Source organism: Platichthys flesus, chromosome 18, assembly GCF_949316205.1.
Source record: "Platichthys flesus chromosome 18, fPlaFle2.1, whole genome shotgun sequence".
NCBI classification, from domain to species: Eukaryota; Metazoa; Chordata; class Actinopteri; order Pleuronectiformes; family Pleuronectidae; genus Platichthys; species Platichthys flesus.
Genome location: NC_084962.1, coordinates 4,603,846 through 4,621,967, shown reverse-complemented (window position 1 = coordinate 4,621,967; position 18,122 = coordinate 4,603,846). Strand labels below are relative to the sequence as shown.

The 18,122-nt window shown below is 40.1% G+C and overlaps 2 protein-coding genes across 2 annotated transcripts; both read left to right on the top strand.

Annotated features, from left to right (window-relative positions):
* The first annotated feature begins 6,367 nt into the window (after positions 1-6,367).
* Positions 6,368-7,360, top strand: LOC133973804 (trace amine-associated receptor 4-like). Its single transcript, XM_062411858.1, has one exon. The coding sequence runs from the start codon at positions 6,368-6,370 to the stop codon at positions 7,358-7,360; it is 993 nt and encodes a 330-aa protein (XP_062267842.1).
* Positions 7,361-17,129: 9,769 nt separating this feature from the next.
* LOC133973898 (trace amine-associated receptor 3-like) lies at positions 17,130-17,837 on the top strand. Its single transcript, XM_062411976.1, is given in 1 exon segment — positions 17,130-17,837. A coding segment is annotated over 1 exon segment (708 nt).
* Positions 17,838-18,122: the final 285 nt, after the last annotated feature.

Below are 18,122 nucleotides of genomic sequence, written 5' to 3'. Positions count from 1 at the left end.
TTTGGCCTGTGATGATGCTGTTTGCAGCTTCAAAACTGGACTCTTTTTTGGTTTTTCATAAAATGAGACTGAAATTTATTTATTTCAGTCAGCCGACTCACGTTGAACCGTTTATTGCAACAGTAGAACATGTTAGTGTTTGGGGTCTATGCTCTGACTTAATCACTCCCCCATATATGATTACATAGATATGATGGGAGTGATGAGCAAATACTTATTACCCATCACTGTCATGGTTAGGACTCGTTTTCAATTTATTCCTTGTGTTTCAGGTCCATCCCAGTGTTTATGATTGTATTTGACCTGTTCCTGTGTTTCATGATTTCCCACTCTGTGTTTCTTTTTGTGTTTCTTTCTGTTTTTAGATTGATGTTGTTCCCTGTGTTCTGTTTCCTGTTTTATTTTGTAGTTTCTGCTCCTTGTGTGTTTTCCGACTTCACTTGGTGTCTTTGTCCTTTTTCCGTTCTTGTGATTAAGATTAAGATGCATTTATTAGTCCCAAACACATGCACAGACATTCAAAGGCACACTCATGCAGGTAGGGAAATTTAATCTCTGCTTTTGACCCATCTGGTGCAGGACACACAGAGCAGTGAGCGACCATGTACGGCGCTCGGGGAGCAGATGTTGGGGGAGTAAGGTGCCTTGCTCAGGGGCACTAGACAGGGTAGGGAGACTCTTGGATTTTTGGACAGATCAATCCAGGTTCGTCTTTTTGTTGTCTCTCCGTGGAGTTGAACCAGAGACGAACCAAAGACTTTCTCTGCCCATAGTCCAAGTTTCTACCACTAGACCACCGCCTCTCATTGTCTGCACCAGTCCTCTTGTGTTCCACTTGTGTTCAATTGCCCCTGCCTTCTCTGTGTATATAAGTCTCTGTGCGTCACCTTGTCAGTTTGTTGTCTTTAATGCCTCGTCTCTTGTGCTTGTCAGTCCTCTGCGTCATCTCCATCTCTTCTGAGTTCCTAGTGGTTTCCCCAGTGTGTTCTTTTTTTTTACAGTTTAGATTTTTTTAATCCACACTGTCTTCAAGTTCACAGCTTTTCAACAGGTCAGCATTGCAGAAAAAAAAAAGCTAGAACGTGCTTTACCTTTGTAGAGAATTGTTGAAAGAGGGAATGACTATGAATGTTGTTGCTTTGAAGGAGATAAAAAAGAGAAACTGAGGTGCACTACCAATGCACGTGTGAGCGATATTTTTGTTTCCAGGTTCCTGTACTTTACATTACATTACATAACATATCATATAGCTGACACTTTTATACAAAGCGACTTACAATAAGTGCATTCAATCATGAGGGTAAAAACCCAGAACAAAAAGAGTCAAGAAAGTAAAATTTCTTCAATATTGCTATAGGTAAGTGCCATTTAAGTGCTACTTAATTGTTCGTTTCAAATTTGTATTCAAGGTATAGTCGGATGAGGTGTGTTTCTAGTTTGCGGTGGAATATGTGTCAACTTTCTGATGTCCAGATGTCGATGGGGAGCTCATTCCACCATTTAGGAGCCAGGACAGCAAACAGTCGTGATTTTGGTGAGTGTTTGGCACGCAGTGAGGGAGCAACAAGCCGATTGGTACACAAGTGCCAATGTTTTGAAACGGATGCGGGCAGCCACTGGTAACCAGTGAAGGGAGCGGAGGAGCGGAGTAGTTTGAGTGAATTTAGGTTGGTTAAAAACCAGTCGAGCTGCTGCATTCTGAATGAGCTGCAGAGGTCGGATGGCACTAGCAGGTAGACCTGCCAGGAGGGAGTTACAATAGTCTTCTGAGTGAGAAGGGGGCGTATTCTTCACTTTACATTCATGTTGTCGAACAGGTAATTGTCAACAAGATATCAAGTACACAACTCTCCTTTGCAATTGATTGAGGAGAGGCTGTGACTAAGTATAACAGAGAGAATGGGATTTGCTAGATGCTGCCCTGTCCTATTCTGGTTTTTCCAGTTCCTCCCTGTTCATGGTAAGTTCAAGGCACAGGTGCAATTTCTATCTGAGGCGTGGCAGGTTTAAAACACTCTCACCAATAACTGTTTTAGTTGGAGAATAAGTGGAAAGATAACATTAATATTGGCACATGGGCTGAGTTATGAAAATCCCCCACAGGCCAAAGATTGTCTTATATATGCATCGGCTTGAAAGTGGATAATCAGGATAATCATTACACTGTAGCACCGAGGCATAGAGCATCAGTCAACCATCTGCAGCTCAGTGGAGCGCATTCCTCTGCCAAGGCCATACGATTTATTACATCAAGATCCACACATTATTTCCTGAGAGGTTGACTAAAATTGCTGGAAAATCTCCCAAAGCTAGGGAAAGTGATAAAAAAAAAAGATTCCACTATAATCGACCTCCACTATAATTGACAACTCAACGAATACCTGGATATTCTCTTTGTGACACTGTTGTTTGTTTTTCCTGATGGTATTTTACTGTCGACTTTAAATCTATAGCCTTTGCACAGAGATGTGGGCTGTTTGAATGTTAACAGTAATATATAAGGTTCTAACCTCTAGAGGGCAGTGATGAGAGATAGAGCCCTGAAGTCAAAAACTAGATTTTATTCTGTTTATGAAGAGTTTTGCAAATTCTTGTTTGAAAGTACCTCCATGTTTTCCCTTATGAATATTTACGGAATGACTTACGTAAAGACCATAGATAATAAACTCAACTTAAAATCCGCCCTAAGTCCGTGGCCTGTGCCACTTCTGAAACCTAAAATGCTGTAGTGGGAAGTGTTATGAGTGAGTCCCACTTTAATTGTTTAATTATTTACAAAGTAACCTCCATCTGTTTTTCAGTCCACCGCTTTGGTTCAGAGGCAAATACAGTATCTTAATGACTGGTAAGGATTTGCATGGCATTTTATACACAGGCGATGTTTGCAAGGTTTTTATTTATCCTGTAGAATAATTTAACGTCCACCTGATTGCTTTAAATAGTTTCACGGTGTTACAATTCTTCATTTTAAACGTGTAAAAGACCTTGTAACTGCAAAAATAGCATTTATTGTTATTCTTATAATTACTGCTGCACTATACATTTATGTGTCACTAAGAGCTTCCCTGCATCAGAAAATGTATGTTACTGTTATTTATTGAAAACTTATCGAGAGAAATATATGCATAACTGTTGCTAGGATATTGACCTTACAAATGGTCCACAAAGTGAATCAAACTTCTGCTTTATCACTGTAATGTTTTATACAATATCAGTAGAAGTATCATGGTTTGATGAGAATATAAAAAAAGGAGATTCGTCCAAGTACTCACCTGTGTCTTCATTATTATGTCTCCAGTTAACTGATGACAGTCTTCAATTAGAGGTGCGAATGTTTGGTGTGGTTGTCAGTCCCTGAGCTACACACAAACACACACACACACACACACACACATTATATTCCTGCCTGCATCGCTTCACCTCTTCAACCTGGGGCCTTACTGTTTTTAATCCTTAACCAAACAAAAACAAATTATGCGCAACCTAATGATCTGAATAAGGACACAACACATCCAGGGAGTCCAATTTAATGAGCAACAAGGAACAAACAAGAAAAGTGAGAAACTCTCCATAGAGAATAAGTTCTGTTTGTTTTTTACACTGAACTTCAAGCTGGAGCTTTTCTTCAGTGTAAAACTGATGATTAAGTCTATAAAAAGTTATTTACATCATGGTTTTACGTATTGTTTTATGTGCACAAAAAAGTAAGCTATAGTCAAGAAGATGCCAGCTAGTTGCTAGCACGCGCCGTCCTCCCTTCCTGACTCGTAGACAGAGGGTCATATGGCAAAAAAAACATAACTTTGGCTCAACCAACTTTATAGTGTGTGAGAAAACCCACACAGACTCATGCAAACTCCACATGGAAATAGCCCATGCAGAACCTGGATTTGAACACGGACTCTTCTTGCAACATGTATTCACCACTGCATCGTTCCCCTTAAAGTGGATGTTCATTGTTAGTTCCCTAATTTGACTTTAATTCACTACATGTCAATGATCATGTTGCTCATTAAAATATGCTGTAATTTAGATCAGTGTGAATTGTAGGATTAGATGTACCATATATTCATATACCAGTGGCACCCAATTATGAAACTCTGATACATACTGTTTTAATACATTTATCTCGTAATCTTTGTATTTGTTGATATAGACCTGTCACAAGACACCTCATGTTTTAACACCTCTATAAATTTGCATGGAATCAGAGTAAACAGAAACAGGCAGAGGGCACAGCAGTGAACTTGGTTGAGAGAAAGACTTTTTCTGAACTTAGGACAGAACCTAGGATTTGTTGTTGTCCTCCATTGACAGCAACCACAATGATCTATGGAGGAATGTCAGACTGGTAGTGGATGGTTACTTTTACTGTGTAGTTTTGAACCATGTCTATAAACTTCCAAGTGACAGCTGCTATGATACATGAAACTAGAACAATGGCATCAGAGGAAGAGCTGGAATGACCTGCTGGCCAGACAAAGTATCCGACTGGGCTTCCCCGATACTAAGCCTATTAGTCAAGGTGTAACAGATCAATAGCCAAACTTTAACAGCTCTGTTATTTTAGGGCCTCTTCTTCCATCCAGCATAAAGCCACACCAAGCAAGACACAAGTGGCTTTTTTAGTTTCAGATAGGCTGTATCCTTATTCTTCCTAATTAGCACCAACGTTGTTATAATTGCAAATGCATTTTCCCTTTAAGTGTCCATGGGCATTTGCTCTCAGAAGATGTAGTCAGCCTGTTTACAGGTGCATTTCTATTCTGAGTCAGTGGAAAATGAGTGACTAACAAAAACCTGCTATTATTTCTGTAGGAGCCAAATTAACCTTTATGTTGACTCTTATGTTATCTTTCTTTATTAGTACGTGCATGTGTGTGTATGAAGGAATGAATGTGTGACACTAGTTCCATAGGTGTTTTTACCTCCACCTAGAGGACACCTGGACAGGACCTGGGAGGAGACCTGAGAGGCTGAAGGTGGGGCCCAAGGGGGAAAGGCATAAGAGCCAGCAGCCAGAGTACCTGGAGTGGCTGAGGAAGGCAACAGTTTTTTGACCGTGTGCCGTGACGTTCAACAAGGAACTGTGATCTACAAGAGATTCTTTAGTTAAATGTCTTTTAGTTTGTTTCAACCAATTTGTAATCCACCTTCCTGCAATAAACGGTCAAAGGGGCCAACTGGACTCACCTCTACTCCTCATCTTTTTTACACGCGTCAGAACCTAAACCGAGCTCAGCCACCAGTAGTAGCAAAGTAGAAATTGCTGCTACAATTTCATTTGAAAGGAGACCTCTTATGCTTGTTTTTGGGGTTCATAACTTTATTGTGGGGCTCTACTTGAAAAGGTTTATAGGCTGCAATGTTCAGTTCAGCTTTCGCTTTATTTTTTTTATACTACACTTTGCTGCAGGAGACACTCACAGCCGGATTCAGCTCCTGCTCCCCCTTGCTAGAAAGCCCAGTGTACTCTGATTGGACAGCGGGTGATGAGCCAAGTGCATTGGTAGGGCGACATGAGATTATCCCAAAATACAGGATTATCATGCAAATAAGGTTGTTGTGAAAAAATATACCATAAAACCTTAAAATTATAATAAACTAAGTTATTACAATAATAATCTAAACTTTTTAATCTTTTTAGCCCTCGGTTTGAAGTGTGGGTGAGAAAAATCTCAGTTTCTAGGGCTGTACTGAACTAACACATGCCCCCCCCCCCCCCACCCTCCATCAGCCTCCAATAAAGTGTTTACTGTGGGAGAGCCATGCACACCGTATACATTCACAAAAACATACACAGCACACTAGAGGACTGGGAAAGACTTAAAAACCCTAATAGGTCTCCTGTAAATGCAATTCATCCAAGATAGTACCAACACGTGTACAAAAACCACCCACTTTATAACTACTACTATACAACGATGAAATATTGAAACATTTTACATTGATGTCCTACCTCCAAACATTTCTGTTTACATATTACCCACCAGTTGTCATGATACTTTTTCCATGTGAAAAAAAACAAAAACATTTCGTCTTTCCTCACGCACACACACACACACACACATGCACAGTTTGTTGCTGCTAATCTTTATTGTTATGTCATTTCAAAAGGTGTAGGCCTATCTTAAAGCTGATTGGATGAGTTCTGTACCAAACACAGCAATGACATAGGAAATTATAAATATTAACTCTCAGTGCTGCAGAGTGCCATATTAGGACTGGTGGGATGCCCTTCATTAGTAATGTATGACTTGTGCATTCTATTAATTCTGAACTAATATTTTGTCAATAATAGACCTGGAACTGAACATTTATCATCATAATATTTCATGTTGGAAAGCAGGAATGCACCAGCATCGATATGGATATCAGCTTTAACCGGTCTAATGTTTTTACTGAGATTCATCCCTGCTATAAGATAGATCTGTTTCATGTGCTGAGAAGCAATCCTTCTGCATTATGTGTATTGTTTAAAGTTTTTCTGGGCTCATTATCTGTTGTTACTGTTTGTGGAAACCTCCTTGTTATATTCGCCATAATTTACTTCAAACAGCTCCACACGCCTACTAACTCTCTCATCCTTTCTCTGGCTGTGGCCGACCTGCTTGTCGGTGTTGTAGTATTTCCTCTCACCATTGAATTTTCTATAACCTTTTGTCTTTTCTACGATGACTTGTTTTGCAAAGTCCGTGGCACTTTCGATGTGTCGCTGTGCACATCCTCTATTCTGAACTTGTGTTGTATTTCTATTGACAGGTACTATGCAGTTTGTCAGCCTCTGCGCTACAAAACTAAGATAAATGACAATGTTGTTGTGACCATGATCCTGGTGAGCTGGGTTCTGTCTGTCCTAATTGGGCTTAGCTTCATCATTGCAGGAATAAACCAGGAAAATTGTACTAAAATGTGTATTACTAATGCTGTGTTGGCGAACATTATGGGACTTATTTTTTCATTTTACCTCCCAGTTGTTGTACTGCTCTGCATCTACATGAAGATTTTCAGTGTTGCACAGAGACAGGCGCGCAGCATCCACAACATAACGTGTCAGAGCACAAAGTCCGGAGCAGCCGTCAGTAAGATGGAGAGGAAGGCTACTAAAACTCTGGCTATTGTCATGGGAGTGTTTCTGTTGTGCTGGCTTCCTTTTTTCCTCTGTACAACTGTTCTTTCCTTCAGTCAAGTTTATGTGCCACTTCCTCTGATTGAACTACTAAACTGGCTGGCTCTGTCTAATTCCATGATAAATCCATTTATCTATGCATTCTTCTACAGCTGGTTCCGATCGGCTTTCAAAATGATCATTTCAGGAAAAGTGATTCAAGGTGATTTTACAAACTCAAAACTGCACTGATTCAGTGAACTCAAACATACTAGAGTGTGTAAAATATATGTTTGCAAAGGATACACATACAATACTACACATAGTAAAAACTGCATAATAAAATCCCCTGAAAACAATATGTACCTGAATGTAGATTTGTTTTAACCCAGTAAAGCTTATCAATGTTGTTGAAATTCCTCTTGAATACAGAGCACAGTCACCGCTGTTTTTTCTGAGAATGTACATGAGTGAGTGATCATCACTTGACAGATAATTCAAGATGATTACTGTAATTCATAACTGCTGTGTTGAAATACTGACATATCAAACACTGTTAAAAAACTAAACTAAATAAATGTTTGTACATCTGATGCCTGAAAGTGTGCTCAATTGAATGTTAATATTTCTTTCTCAATGCTGATTAATTTCTCTCCATCATACACAGGACTCCACACACACACAGCATGCGCCTGCAAACGCCCCTAATTCCTAAGCGAATTAATTGTCATTTATTAATATAAATTATTAGTAAGTAGTAGTAGTAAGTACCAAAAGCACTGCAGTTACTGAAGACTATACATTAATTCATGTGATGCTTGATTTTAATGTTGAACATATTGTAGTGGGTAAAAAAACATGAACAAGGTATATGTCGCGTCAAAGTTTTATGTACATACAGCACAAATATTGTAAAAAGACAGCTGGCCTAGCCACTGAAAAACTAATCAGGTGAAGCTTGAAATGTCTCTGCCGCCTCTGGGTCACAAGTTCTTTGTGGGCCTCTGTCCGAGACGTCTGTGATGTGTAGCTGCGAGATCCAGTGTAGCTTCTTGTCTTATTTGAAGTGTGGCACATAGGCTCCTGGCTGTGGAAGGATGGATCTATGTAACCTTCCCCGCTTCGATCAGCTGTAAACACAATCAGAACAATCAGCACAGTCTAATGACAATTTTTCAGCTACACACGTACCGTTCACTGTCTGAGCCATAGCTATTGTATATGCACTGGTATCTTAAACAAAAGTTGATATCATTAATTTAGAAGAATATTCTTCTTTTTTTTCCATTCACACACTTTTCTGAGAGTACACTTGCTCTTTCGGGAAAAAAAGAGTAGACTTATTTTTTCTAAACTGAAAACATGTTTTACAAAAGCATTTCATTTTTTTTCAGGAAGAGGTTCATATTGTATTTCCTACATTCCTTCCACATGCGTAAACATGATGAACGCTGTGAACTTTGCGTATTCGACTGAGAGTGTGCTAAATAACTCAGACAGCACCAGCATGTTGAGAAAATATCTCACTTTAATTATTTTGTGGCAAACCATACAGGTTGTCAATCAAGCACCTGGCACCACATACAAGATGGTTGGCATATGAGACTTATTAGAATTCAAAAAATGTCAGCGGGCTGGATGTGTCATGAGTCAGAGATTTAAACCCAAACCTCATCACTTGAAGAAAAATACTTTTTGGTTAAATATCAGAAAATATGATCAGCCCTCCTGTGGATATCTAGATATTTTAGCAGGCACATTGATAGATTTAAAGATTCAAATAAAACAGAATTATAACGTGAGGAGGTGTAGTTAATCATAATCACTCAAAACTAAGGAAATATACATACCGGACCACAAATTAAATCTGTTCGTACCTGAAAGAACACTCAAAATATCAAAAAATTTGTAAATAAAGCAAATTCTACCAAATCGTTCATATGCCAAACTTAAGAACATAGATGAACATGAACCATATTTGCATGAGCCCCATCGTCTCAAGTCTTTAATCTAAGTCCATATGTCTTAAAGTAAAATCATAAAAGACCCATCCACACACACCCGTGTTCACGTCTTGGTCTTAGCAATTCATGGGGAATTGTTTAAGTGTAATAAATGTGAAACCTGGAGGTGTAATCCTATGCCAAACCAATAAATTAGTGAATTATGCAGAAATTGATCATCCTGTTATTCGTCATATTTGACAGCAGTTGATGGTGGACGAAAGTATATGAGAACATGTCTGCAGCCAGCGCACATCACAGCACAGAGTGTGCCTTGCCTCTCAGGAGTTGTAGTATTTATTCACTGACATCCAGGTGCATACAGGATGAATGATTGAGAATTGTTAAAAGAATCACTTTAAGACTTTGGCTTATTATCCCCCTACCGTCCCTGTGATCGAGACACTGAATTGGTTAACGCTGTCCTATTCAATGCTAAATCCCTTCATTTATGCTTTTTTTTATAGCTGGTTCAGGTCAGCTTTCAAAATCATTATTTACTGAAAAATATTCAGAGGTGACTTTGCCAACAGTAAATTATTCTAATTAATTTCATGGATTTCTTTGGGAATGACAGTCAGGAAAAACAGACGCTAAAATATATTATAAAATGTGTTGTTGATGAAATCTGTAATTGTAAGATGCATGTTTTAAATTAAAGCAAGGTTCAATACAGGTAAATTCAATCAGTAAGGTATTGAAAAAAATAGATATTTAATATATCTTCATTATTGTATTATACACCCTAGTCCTCTCATCTGAAGTCTCTTTTAGACATCATTACTTATTATACTTAAGTGCTTTCAAACCATTATCGTCCTTAAGATGTTTTGGGAAAATCTTCTGTTTACAGCTATGATTTTTTTTTAGATGAGCATTTCTTTCCTGCATGTTACCTGACATTCAGAAAAAATAAGGAACTTACTAGGATGAATTAAATACATGTATTGATTAAAGTTGTTCAATTCTAAGGTTTTCTCACCTCACGAAAAAAAAAAAACTCTGAATAAAATGCAATATCACTTTTACAATATACAACAAGTTTTTCCAATGATGATTTTTGAGTTTTGTCATATCCTGATTTTTCATTCTGGTATAATATTTGTGTTTCTCAGAGTTTTTACTACCTTATAAAAAAAGGTATTATAATCTATGGCTGCTTTCTCATGAGATAATGGAGAGAGGCCAAAACAGGATTAACTAACTACACAGATACAAGTTTAAATGATGAGTGTTCGGTCCCATCAATAGTATTGGACATTGTCATTATAGTAATCACATATTCTGTGTAGCTGATGTTTACAAATATAAATACTTCCTGTCAAAAGTGCGGTCTGTTAGAAGCCTGTCCTTCACAACTGTTTCTGTCGTCAACATTGCTGTGAGCGAATCTGTATTTTTCTTATTGTGTAAGTGTGTAACTTTGTGGAAACTTTGCAGATATAAACATTACATAATTGCCTCGTGCTAAGTGGGAAGGTTTGTTTGCGTTAGGAACAAGTAGAGCTCATGTGTACCAAAAGAGCAGCCGAGGGACCAGAAACTTCTCACCTCTAATGGAGGAGGTGTCAAGTTGCATCATATCATTGCATCAGACGATTATCAAACTGTGAAGCCTCACTACTTGATAATGCTTGAAAGTAATATAAATAAAATATATATATTTAAACATTTCATTTCTGAATAAAACTGGTCAGCCTTTTTAATTTAATTAGAAAAACTTAATTAGATAAGTTTTGACAGATCTGTCTGACCTGAGTGCTGTTGTTGTGATATTTGCCCATTAGATGAACTGGAATCAAGTGGCAGAATACAGCATGAAGAATTTGAATTGAATGAGTTTCAAACAGCAGAGCAAACTAGCAGTGAGGAATTTATTCTGCTCTTCTAGGATAAATTAGCTTCCCCAATTTGTACATTTTTGTGTCCAGTGACATATCAGCACACACCCTTTATTTTCTATTTCTTCTGCCATGTCGTGTTCTGACAGCACTCACTACCAACCCACATACACAGCAGACAGTTTCTTCATGCACCGGTGGCAGTTTGTTTTTCCTGTTCCACAGAATTCCTTTCGTTATCTGAGCTGAAGTATGCCACATTTAAGATACTAGACGGTGTCTTACATAAGACGACTCACACAAGCATATTAACGACTAACACGAATGCAAAAGCCACAACACAACTTCAACAGCCACACAACTGCAGCAGAAGTGACGATGAAACCAGCAGAGTAACTTACTAACTGTTGTTTGGGAAAACAATGTGATGCTTGTCTATTTGAGGTGCTTGGAGCACCCAAATATGGACGAGCACAAACGTTTCTACTTGAATCTTTAATTGCTGCTCCAAGCACCTGCACTGTAGCACCTTTTAAAATGCTGGTTTTGGCGTCACAATCTAAACCCATTGTTTTGTGATTGTGTTTCCATTGTGTGACAATCACTATTGTCCTTACACAAAATATTACATATTTTACAAAATGGCGCCGTACTAACGGTGCCTGTCGAAGCTGCTCCTGGTACTACTGTCGTTTTTTTGTGTTTTTATAACTTTTGCGATTTGTTTTTTATATTTATTTTTGCACTGCTCTGTGCATCCTCGTCCCGCACAATGACGAGATGCTTTTGAAATTTATTGGACACTTTTTATAACTTTTAACCGCACTTCAGTCTCTTCGGATCACTGGGAGAATGCCTGCAACACACGCCGGCATTGTTTACACCCGCGACCAGCTGATCGCCCTGAGGCACACTACCCTCTTGGCCGGAGAGAGACCCACCATCCCGGAGGAACTAAAGAGGAGACGGCGGGGCTGCAGAACGGGGCTTAAACGGAGGATGGAGAAGAGGAATTTTAAGCCCTTCATCCCTGCAGTCATCACTGGAAACGTGAGGTCGCTGGCAAATAAAGTGGACGAACTGGAAGCGCTCATCAGGACACAGAGGGAGTACAGGGAGTCCAGTATTGTGTGTCTCACGGAAACGTGGCTGCACGAGCAGATACCGGACTCCAACGTCACCATTCCCGGCTTCCAGACGGTTCGAGCCGACAGAGACACCATCGCGACCGGTGTTCCAGTTTAACTGGCGGGCATGGCTTCTGGCGACATTCCAGATGTTGAGGCTGTTTTTCAGAGCCGGTGGCAGATTCAGCATTTTCACAAAGCGCCTGTGTGTGACGTGCAGTGATCTACTGAAGGTCTTGCTGAAATAAAAATCCTTCAAAAACCCTTCACGAGTTCATGTGTCCGTGTCAGCATCATGTTGAGACCGCAATATACATTTAAATGGTAAAAAAAAAAAAAATTGTACAAAAACTATGAACGGGATTCGAAACAACAAGCTGAAACACTATAAGCTTCTAGCCTGATGACAATCTCACTACGCCACAGAGTCGCTGAAATTTGAATCGCGCGTTAGATAAATGTCTCGTTCTTTGCTTTGTCAGCTGTATATCACCAGATGTGCTTTATGGTAATGCCCATGTCATCTGGTGATAGTCCGAACACAGAATAAACGCTTTAAACGTAATACCAGGCTTTACAAATCTGACGCTCCTCTTCATAGGAGACACAGGGAGCATTGAAGAACACACACGCGTCACCAGCTCCACTCGAAGTGCTTTTGTTTGTCGCTGGTGATCATTACAACTCGCACACACCAAACAACAGGTACATGTAAACAACCCTCACATCAACAAGGCGGAAGCTCGAGCTGTGTTTTCATGAGTTAAGTTGGTGAACGTGCTTCTAATAGACGTGTGGAGCTTCACATGTCCTCCTGTGGCTGCTGGTTAAAGACAGCGGATCACAGAACGAGTGTGTTGGTTTTTTCGTAGTTTCTGTAATGCAAGTGTTGTTTATCTATGTGAAATCAACAGATGATCTGTCCAAAGTGTGTCGAGTGTGTTGTCAACATGACACATGTGTGACGAGGCAAATCTGGAAAAATAAATGTGAAAAAATCCCACCACGGGAATCGATCTACTGTGGTCCACATTAAAAATAACGAAGGGACAACGGCACTACGCACTGCATCACTGATCAGAGTTGTAAACAGATCCACCTGTATATTTAATTGACTGTGAAGCCTGTGCACATCTTAATATGAGTTATTGTTTCAGGGAACACGCCCAGGTTAACTTGTGACAGTCAAAATGTAACCGTAAACTCAGAGTTATCGGTCACACGTCACACATTTGGACACCGCTGCGCCCGTGTGCTAACCACACGCACGACATCATGAAAACGGCTGTATCCTGTGCTCATACAAAGCAGAAGCCACAAAAGAGTTTGCGTGCTTACTATTAGTCTGCGTTTCGTGTGCGTTAAGTTAGTTTTCCAGATTTGCCTCGTCACACATGTGTCATGTTGACAACACACTGGACACACTTCGGACAGATCATCAGTTGATTTCACACAGATAAACAACACTTGCATTACAGAAACTACGAAAAACCAACACACCCGTTCTGTGATGAGCGGTTGGGTTGTTTTCATTCTCCGATGGCAGAACCTTATCATCGACAACAACGAGCACATCTTTTAAAATCCCGTCCGCTGACTTTAACCAGCAGCGACAGGAGGACACGTGAGGCTCCACACGTCCATTAGAAGCACGTTCACCAACTTAACTCATGAAAACACCGCTCGAGCTTCCGCCTTGTTGACGTGAGGGATGTTTACATGTACCTGTTGTTTGGTGTGTGCGCGTTGTAATGATCACCAGCGACAAACAAAAAAGCACTTTGAGTGGAGCTGGTGACGCGTGTGTGTTCTTTAATGCTCCCTGTGTCTCCTATGAAGAGGAGCATCAGATTTGTAAAGCCTGGTATTACGTTTAAAGCGTTTATTCTGTGTTCGGACTATCACCAGATGACATGGGCATTACCTTAAAGCACATCTGGTGATATACAGCTGACAAAGCAAAGAACCAGACATTTATCTAACTCGCAATGTAAATTTCAGCGACTCGGTGGCGTAGTGAGATTGTCATCAGGCTAGAAGCTTATAGTGTTTCAGCTTGTTGTTTCAAATCCCGTTCATGGTTTTTGTACTGTTTTTTTTTTTTTTTACCATTTAAATGTATATTGCGGTCTCAACGTGATGCTGACACAGACACATGAACTCGTGAAGGGTTTTTGTAGGATTTTTATTTCAGCAAGACCTTCAGTAGATCACCGCACGTCACACACAGGCGCTTTGTGAAAATGACGAATCTGCCACCGGCTCTGAAAAACAGCCTCAACATCTGGAATGTCGCCTGATGCCCGCCAGTTAAACTGGAACAACGGCAAGAAGAAAGGAGGGGGACTCGCCGTGCTCGTGAACAACAGGTGGTGTCACCCCGGGCACGTCACCGTTAAACAGCGTGTCTGCAGCCTGGACATCGAGCTCGTCGCCGTCAGACTTCGTCCATATTATTTGCCGAGGGAGTTTACCAGTGTTTTCGCCATCAATGTTTACATTCCTCCATCTGGGAACGCAGAAGCAGCGTGTGACGTCATCCACACTGTGACTGCAGGATTACAGACACAACACCCGGGGGCCTTCGTCATCATCACAGGTGACTTTAATCATGCTTCCCTCTCATCCACACTCCCAACCTTCTTCCAGTTTGTAAAATGTGCCACCCGGGAAAATAAGACTTTGGACCTGCTGTATGCAAATGTTAAGGATGCATACAGCTCCACTGCCCTGCCACCACTGGGCAGGTCAGACCACAACCTAGTCCTGCTCTCAACCATCATACAAGCCTGTGATTCAGCAGCACCCAGTCACAGTGAGGACAGTGAGGAAATGGTCTCATGAGGCCATGGAAACACTGCGTGGGGCGCTAGAGGCCACAGACTGGGATGCTCTGTATAAGCCCATTGGTGAGGACATTGACGGCCTGACTGACTGTGTCTCTGAGTACATTGGGTTCTGCATCGATAACACCATCCCCACTAAAGAGGTCCGCTGTTACCCAAATAACAAGCCGTGGGTTACAAGCGACCTGAAGGCCCTTCTCAATGAGAAAAAGAGGGCTGCTATTATTACTATATAATAATAGCATATTGTATTTATTTATATTTGGTACAATTACTATCATATATAAATATATATTATATACTATATATACTGTACTATTTTTTATATACTGTCTAACAATAACATTACCATCATATCATCAGTACTATTACCATCATCTGCCACTGCACCTTATCTACCTATTTATCTTGTGTTTCTGTTTTTATTTTTTCTACCGCAATATTTTATATTTTATTTTATTCTATTGTATTGTATTTTATTGTATTCAAATGTACCGGCTGCTATGACGACTTAATTTCCCCTCCGGGATGAATAAAGTAATCTATCTATCTATCTATCTATCTATCTATTAGGTCCTGACTCGCAGGCAGAAGTACAGCACAGTGTCATTGCTAGTTTCAGACTGTGACAGCTGTAATTTTTTGGTCAAGTGCCCACATTGTTTAAATAGAAAATGCACTTGGGAGAGAGAATGGGGAACACACCAAGCAAAGAGCACAGTCAGACATAATCAAGATACAAAAGCATGCACCTGTGGAAATCACATTTAAACACAACGGGCTATTCCTCAAGTTGGGTGCACAAGTCTGTGTCCCGTTTATTTTACATATCAAAAACATAAAAACAAAATGGCGCTGTCCCGTTACCCAGCAAGCCTTGGGCTCAACGTCTTCATGTTACCCAGCAAGCATTGGGCTTAACGTCATCACGCACATAGGATATTTAAAGGGACCACGATCCTGGCACAGTCATATGCCTAATACATTAATTAAATAACTGCATGAAAAAACAATGTATAGAGCCGCACTAAGAACAAGGGGGAATTATGTAAGTCACATTCACTACACACCCACTGTACTTGTTAAAAACAGCTTATAACCTTATCACACAGACCCTCTCTACTATTGTACCTGGAAACCAATTTTGAAGTGGAAGCGAGGGATGTTGCCAGTGATTACGTTTATTTAGGAAAATGCTGCTGCTTGAAACCTTCTTCATGATTCAACAGTGTTAAATTGTTTCCAGCCACCACAAAGTACAGAAACCCTGTAGCTCCCAGGCTACACTGACTGCAGGAGTGGCACCCGACGGCTGCACCGTAGATCTGCTGAGTGTGACGGCTGTCTGTTGTTCACACAGGCAGTGTTTCTCCTGTCTGCACGCAGAAGAGATGCAATCTGAGGTTTCTGGTATGACCACATAGTTCTTTGGATAAAAGTACAGCTATGTGCACAACTAAATGTCTGGACTCTACAGTATGAATCCGTCCCGCTCCTGCAATAAAATTCAACACCGCCTTAAGACAAATGCTATTTACTACTCTTCCGTGGTAAATGGCATCGCTCGTCATAAAAGTTAATAATTTGATTATTGCTGTATTGTAAAGAACTATTCAAACATTTGAATCATGTAGCCCACAGAATGTAGCAAGGATCCAATGTCTTAAAAAAATGCAATCTGGCCGTGTTTTGTCTTCTGTGATTAATCTGAGTAGTTAATCCTGATTAGATGTAATATGTTAACATTTTTCCATGTATGCTAATGTTTGAGGCTCTCACACTCTTCAACATACTGACGTGCCTCATAGTTACTATGCTGTGAATGGATAATAACTGTTCAGGGGAGGGATTTGAGTAAACAGACGATTACTGCGACAGCCTGCAGATATTTAAGTGAGGAGCTTGGAGAAACAGTTTAGTTGAAGACAATGACACTAACAGTGCTGCTCATGCCATACTTATTTCTACAGGGTTAACAGGTTTGTATAAAACATTATGCTGATACAGAAATATAAAGTGACTTGTCTTTGAAAACTATACGGAAATTGTTCTTTTAAAAATGTGCCTTAGTTGTATTTAAATGAATTTACTGAAAACATCCATTTCGGGATCTAGGAAGCATGGAACCTGAATTTATCATAAAAAAGACTGGTAATGGCAAGTTGGTGCATCTGTGCTATGAACCAGGACCTTCCTCTTGCATAATGGCAATTACCCCTTCAACAATACGTACATTTTTATATGTGTTTATTGGCAGTACATTGTCTGTTCTCACAATCAGCGGGAACCTTCTGGTAATCACCTCCATCTTTTACTTTAGACAGCTCCACACTGCGACAAACTACCTGATCCTCTCTCTGGCCGGGGCCGACCTGCTTGTCGGGGCTTTAGTTCTGCAGTTCAACTTGGCTATCTCTGTTCAGTCCTTTGGAACCATATTTGTAGAACTTAAAAACAAGGTCTGTGAAGGTCGATGTTTCATATTCAGTGTGCCAAATTCAAATATATTTGGCTCTGTTGTCGTGTTTTACCTCCCAGTATTCATAATGCTGTGTATCTACCTAAAGATTTTCATTGTGGCACAGAGACAGGCGCGCAGCATCCACAACACGTCTGGAGCAGCCGTCAGTAAGATGGAGAAGAAGGCCACTAAAACCCTGGTCACGGTTATGGGAGTTTTTCTTGTCTGCTGAACGCCCTTCTTTCTTTATTTAAACTTAAACTTAAATCCTGTGACTAACTATTCAATCCCTCGCTATCTAGTTGAAGCTGTTACCTGGCTTGGATGGTCCAATTCCATGCTCAATCCATTTGTTTACGCTTTCTTTTACAGATGGTTCCGAGCAGCTCTCAGAATCATAATTTCTGGAAAAATATTCAGCGGCAATTTTAGAAACTCAAAACTGTTCTGAGTGAGGGGCTCAAAATGTGAGCTTGATAGCACAGTTGAAAAGTATTTTCATGGGACACATAACAAGAAAGACGAGCGCAGCTGACACATACTCATTATTCAGGTTATGGCTTTAATAAAATGACAGAAATCAGATTTTGAAAACAATATTTCAACTGTGTGTAACCCCCTTTTTAACTTGTGTTATTTGCAGTGTGTTTCTGTAGGTTGGGAGTATTTGCAGGGCATGTGAGAAGACAAGATTAAATTGCAGTCTGCTGAGCTCTCAGAGCTGCTGTAGCGTCAG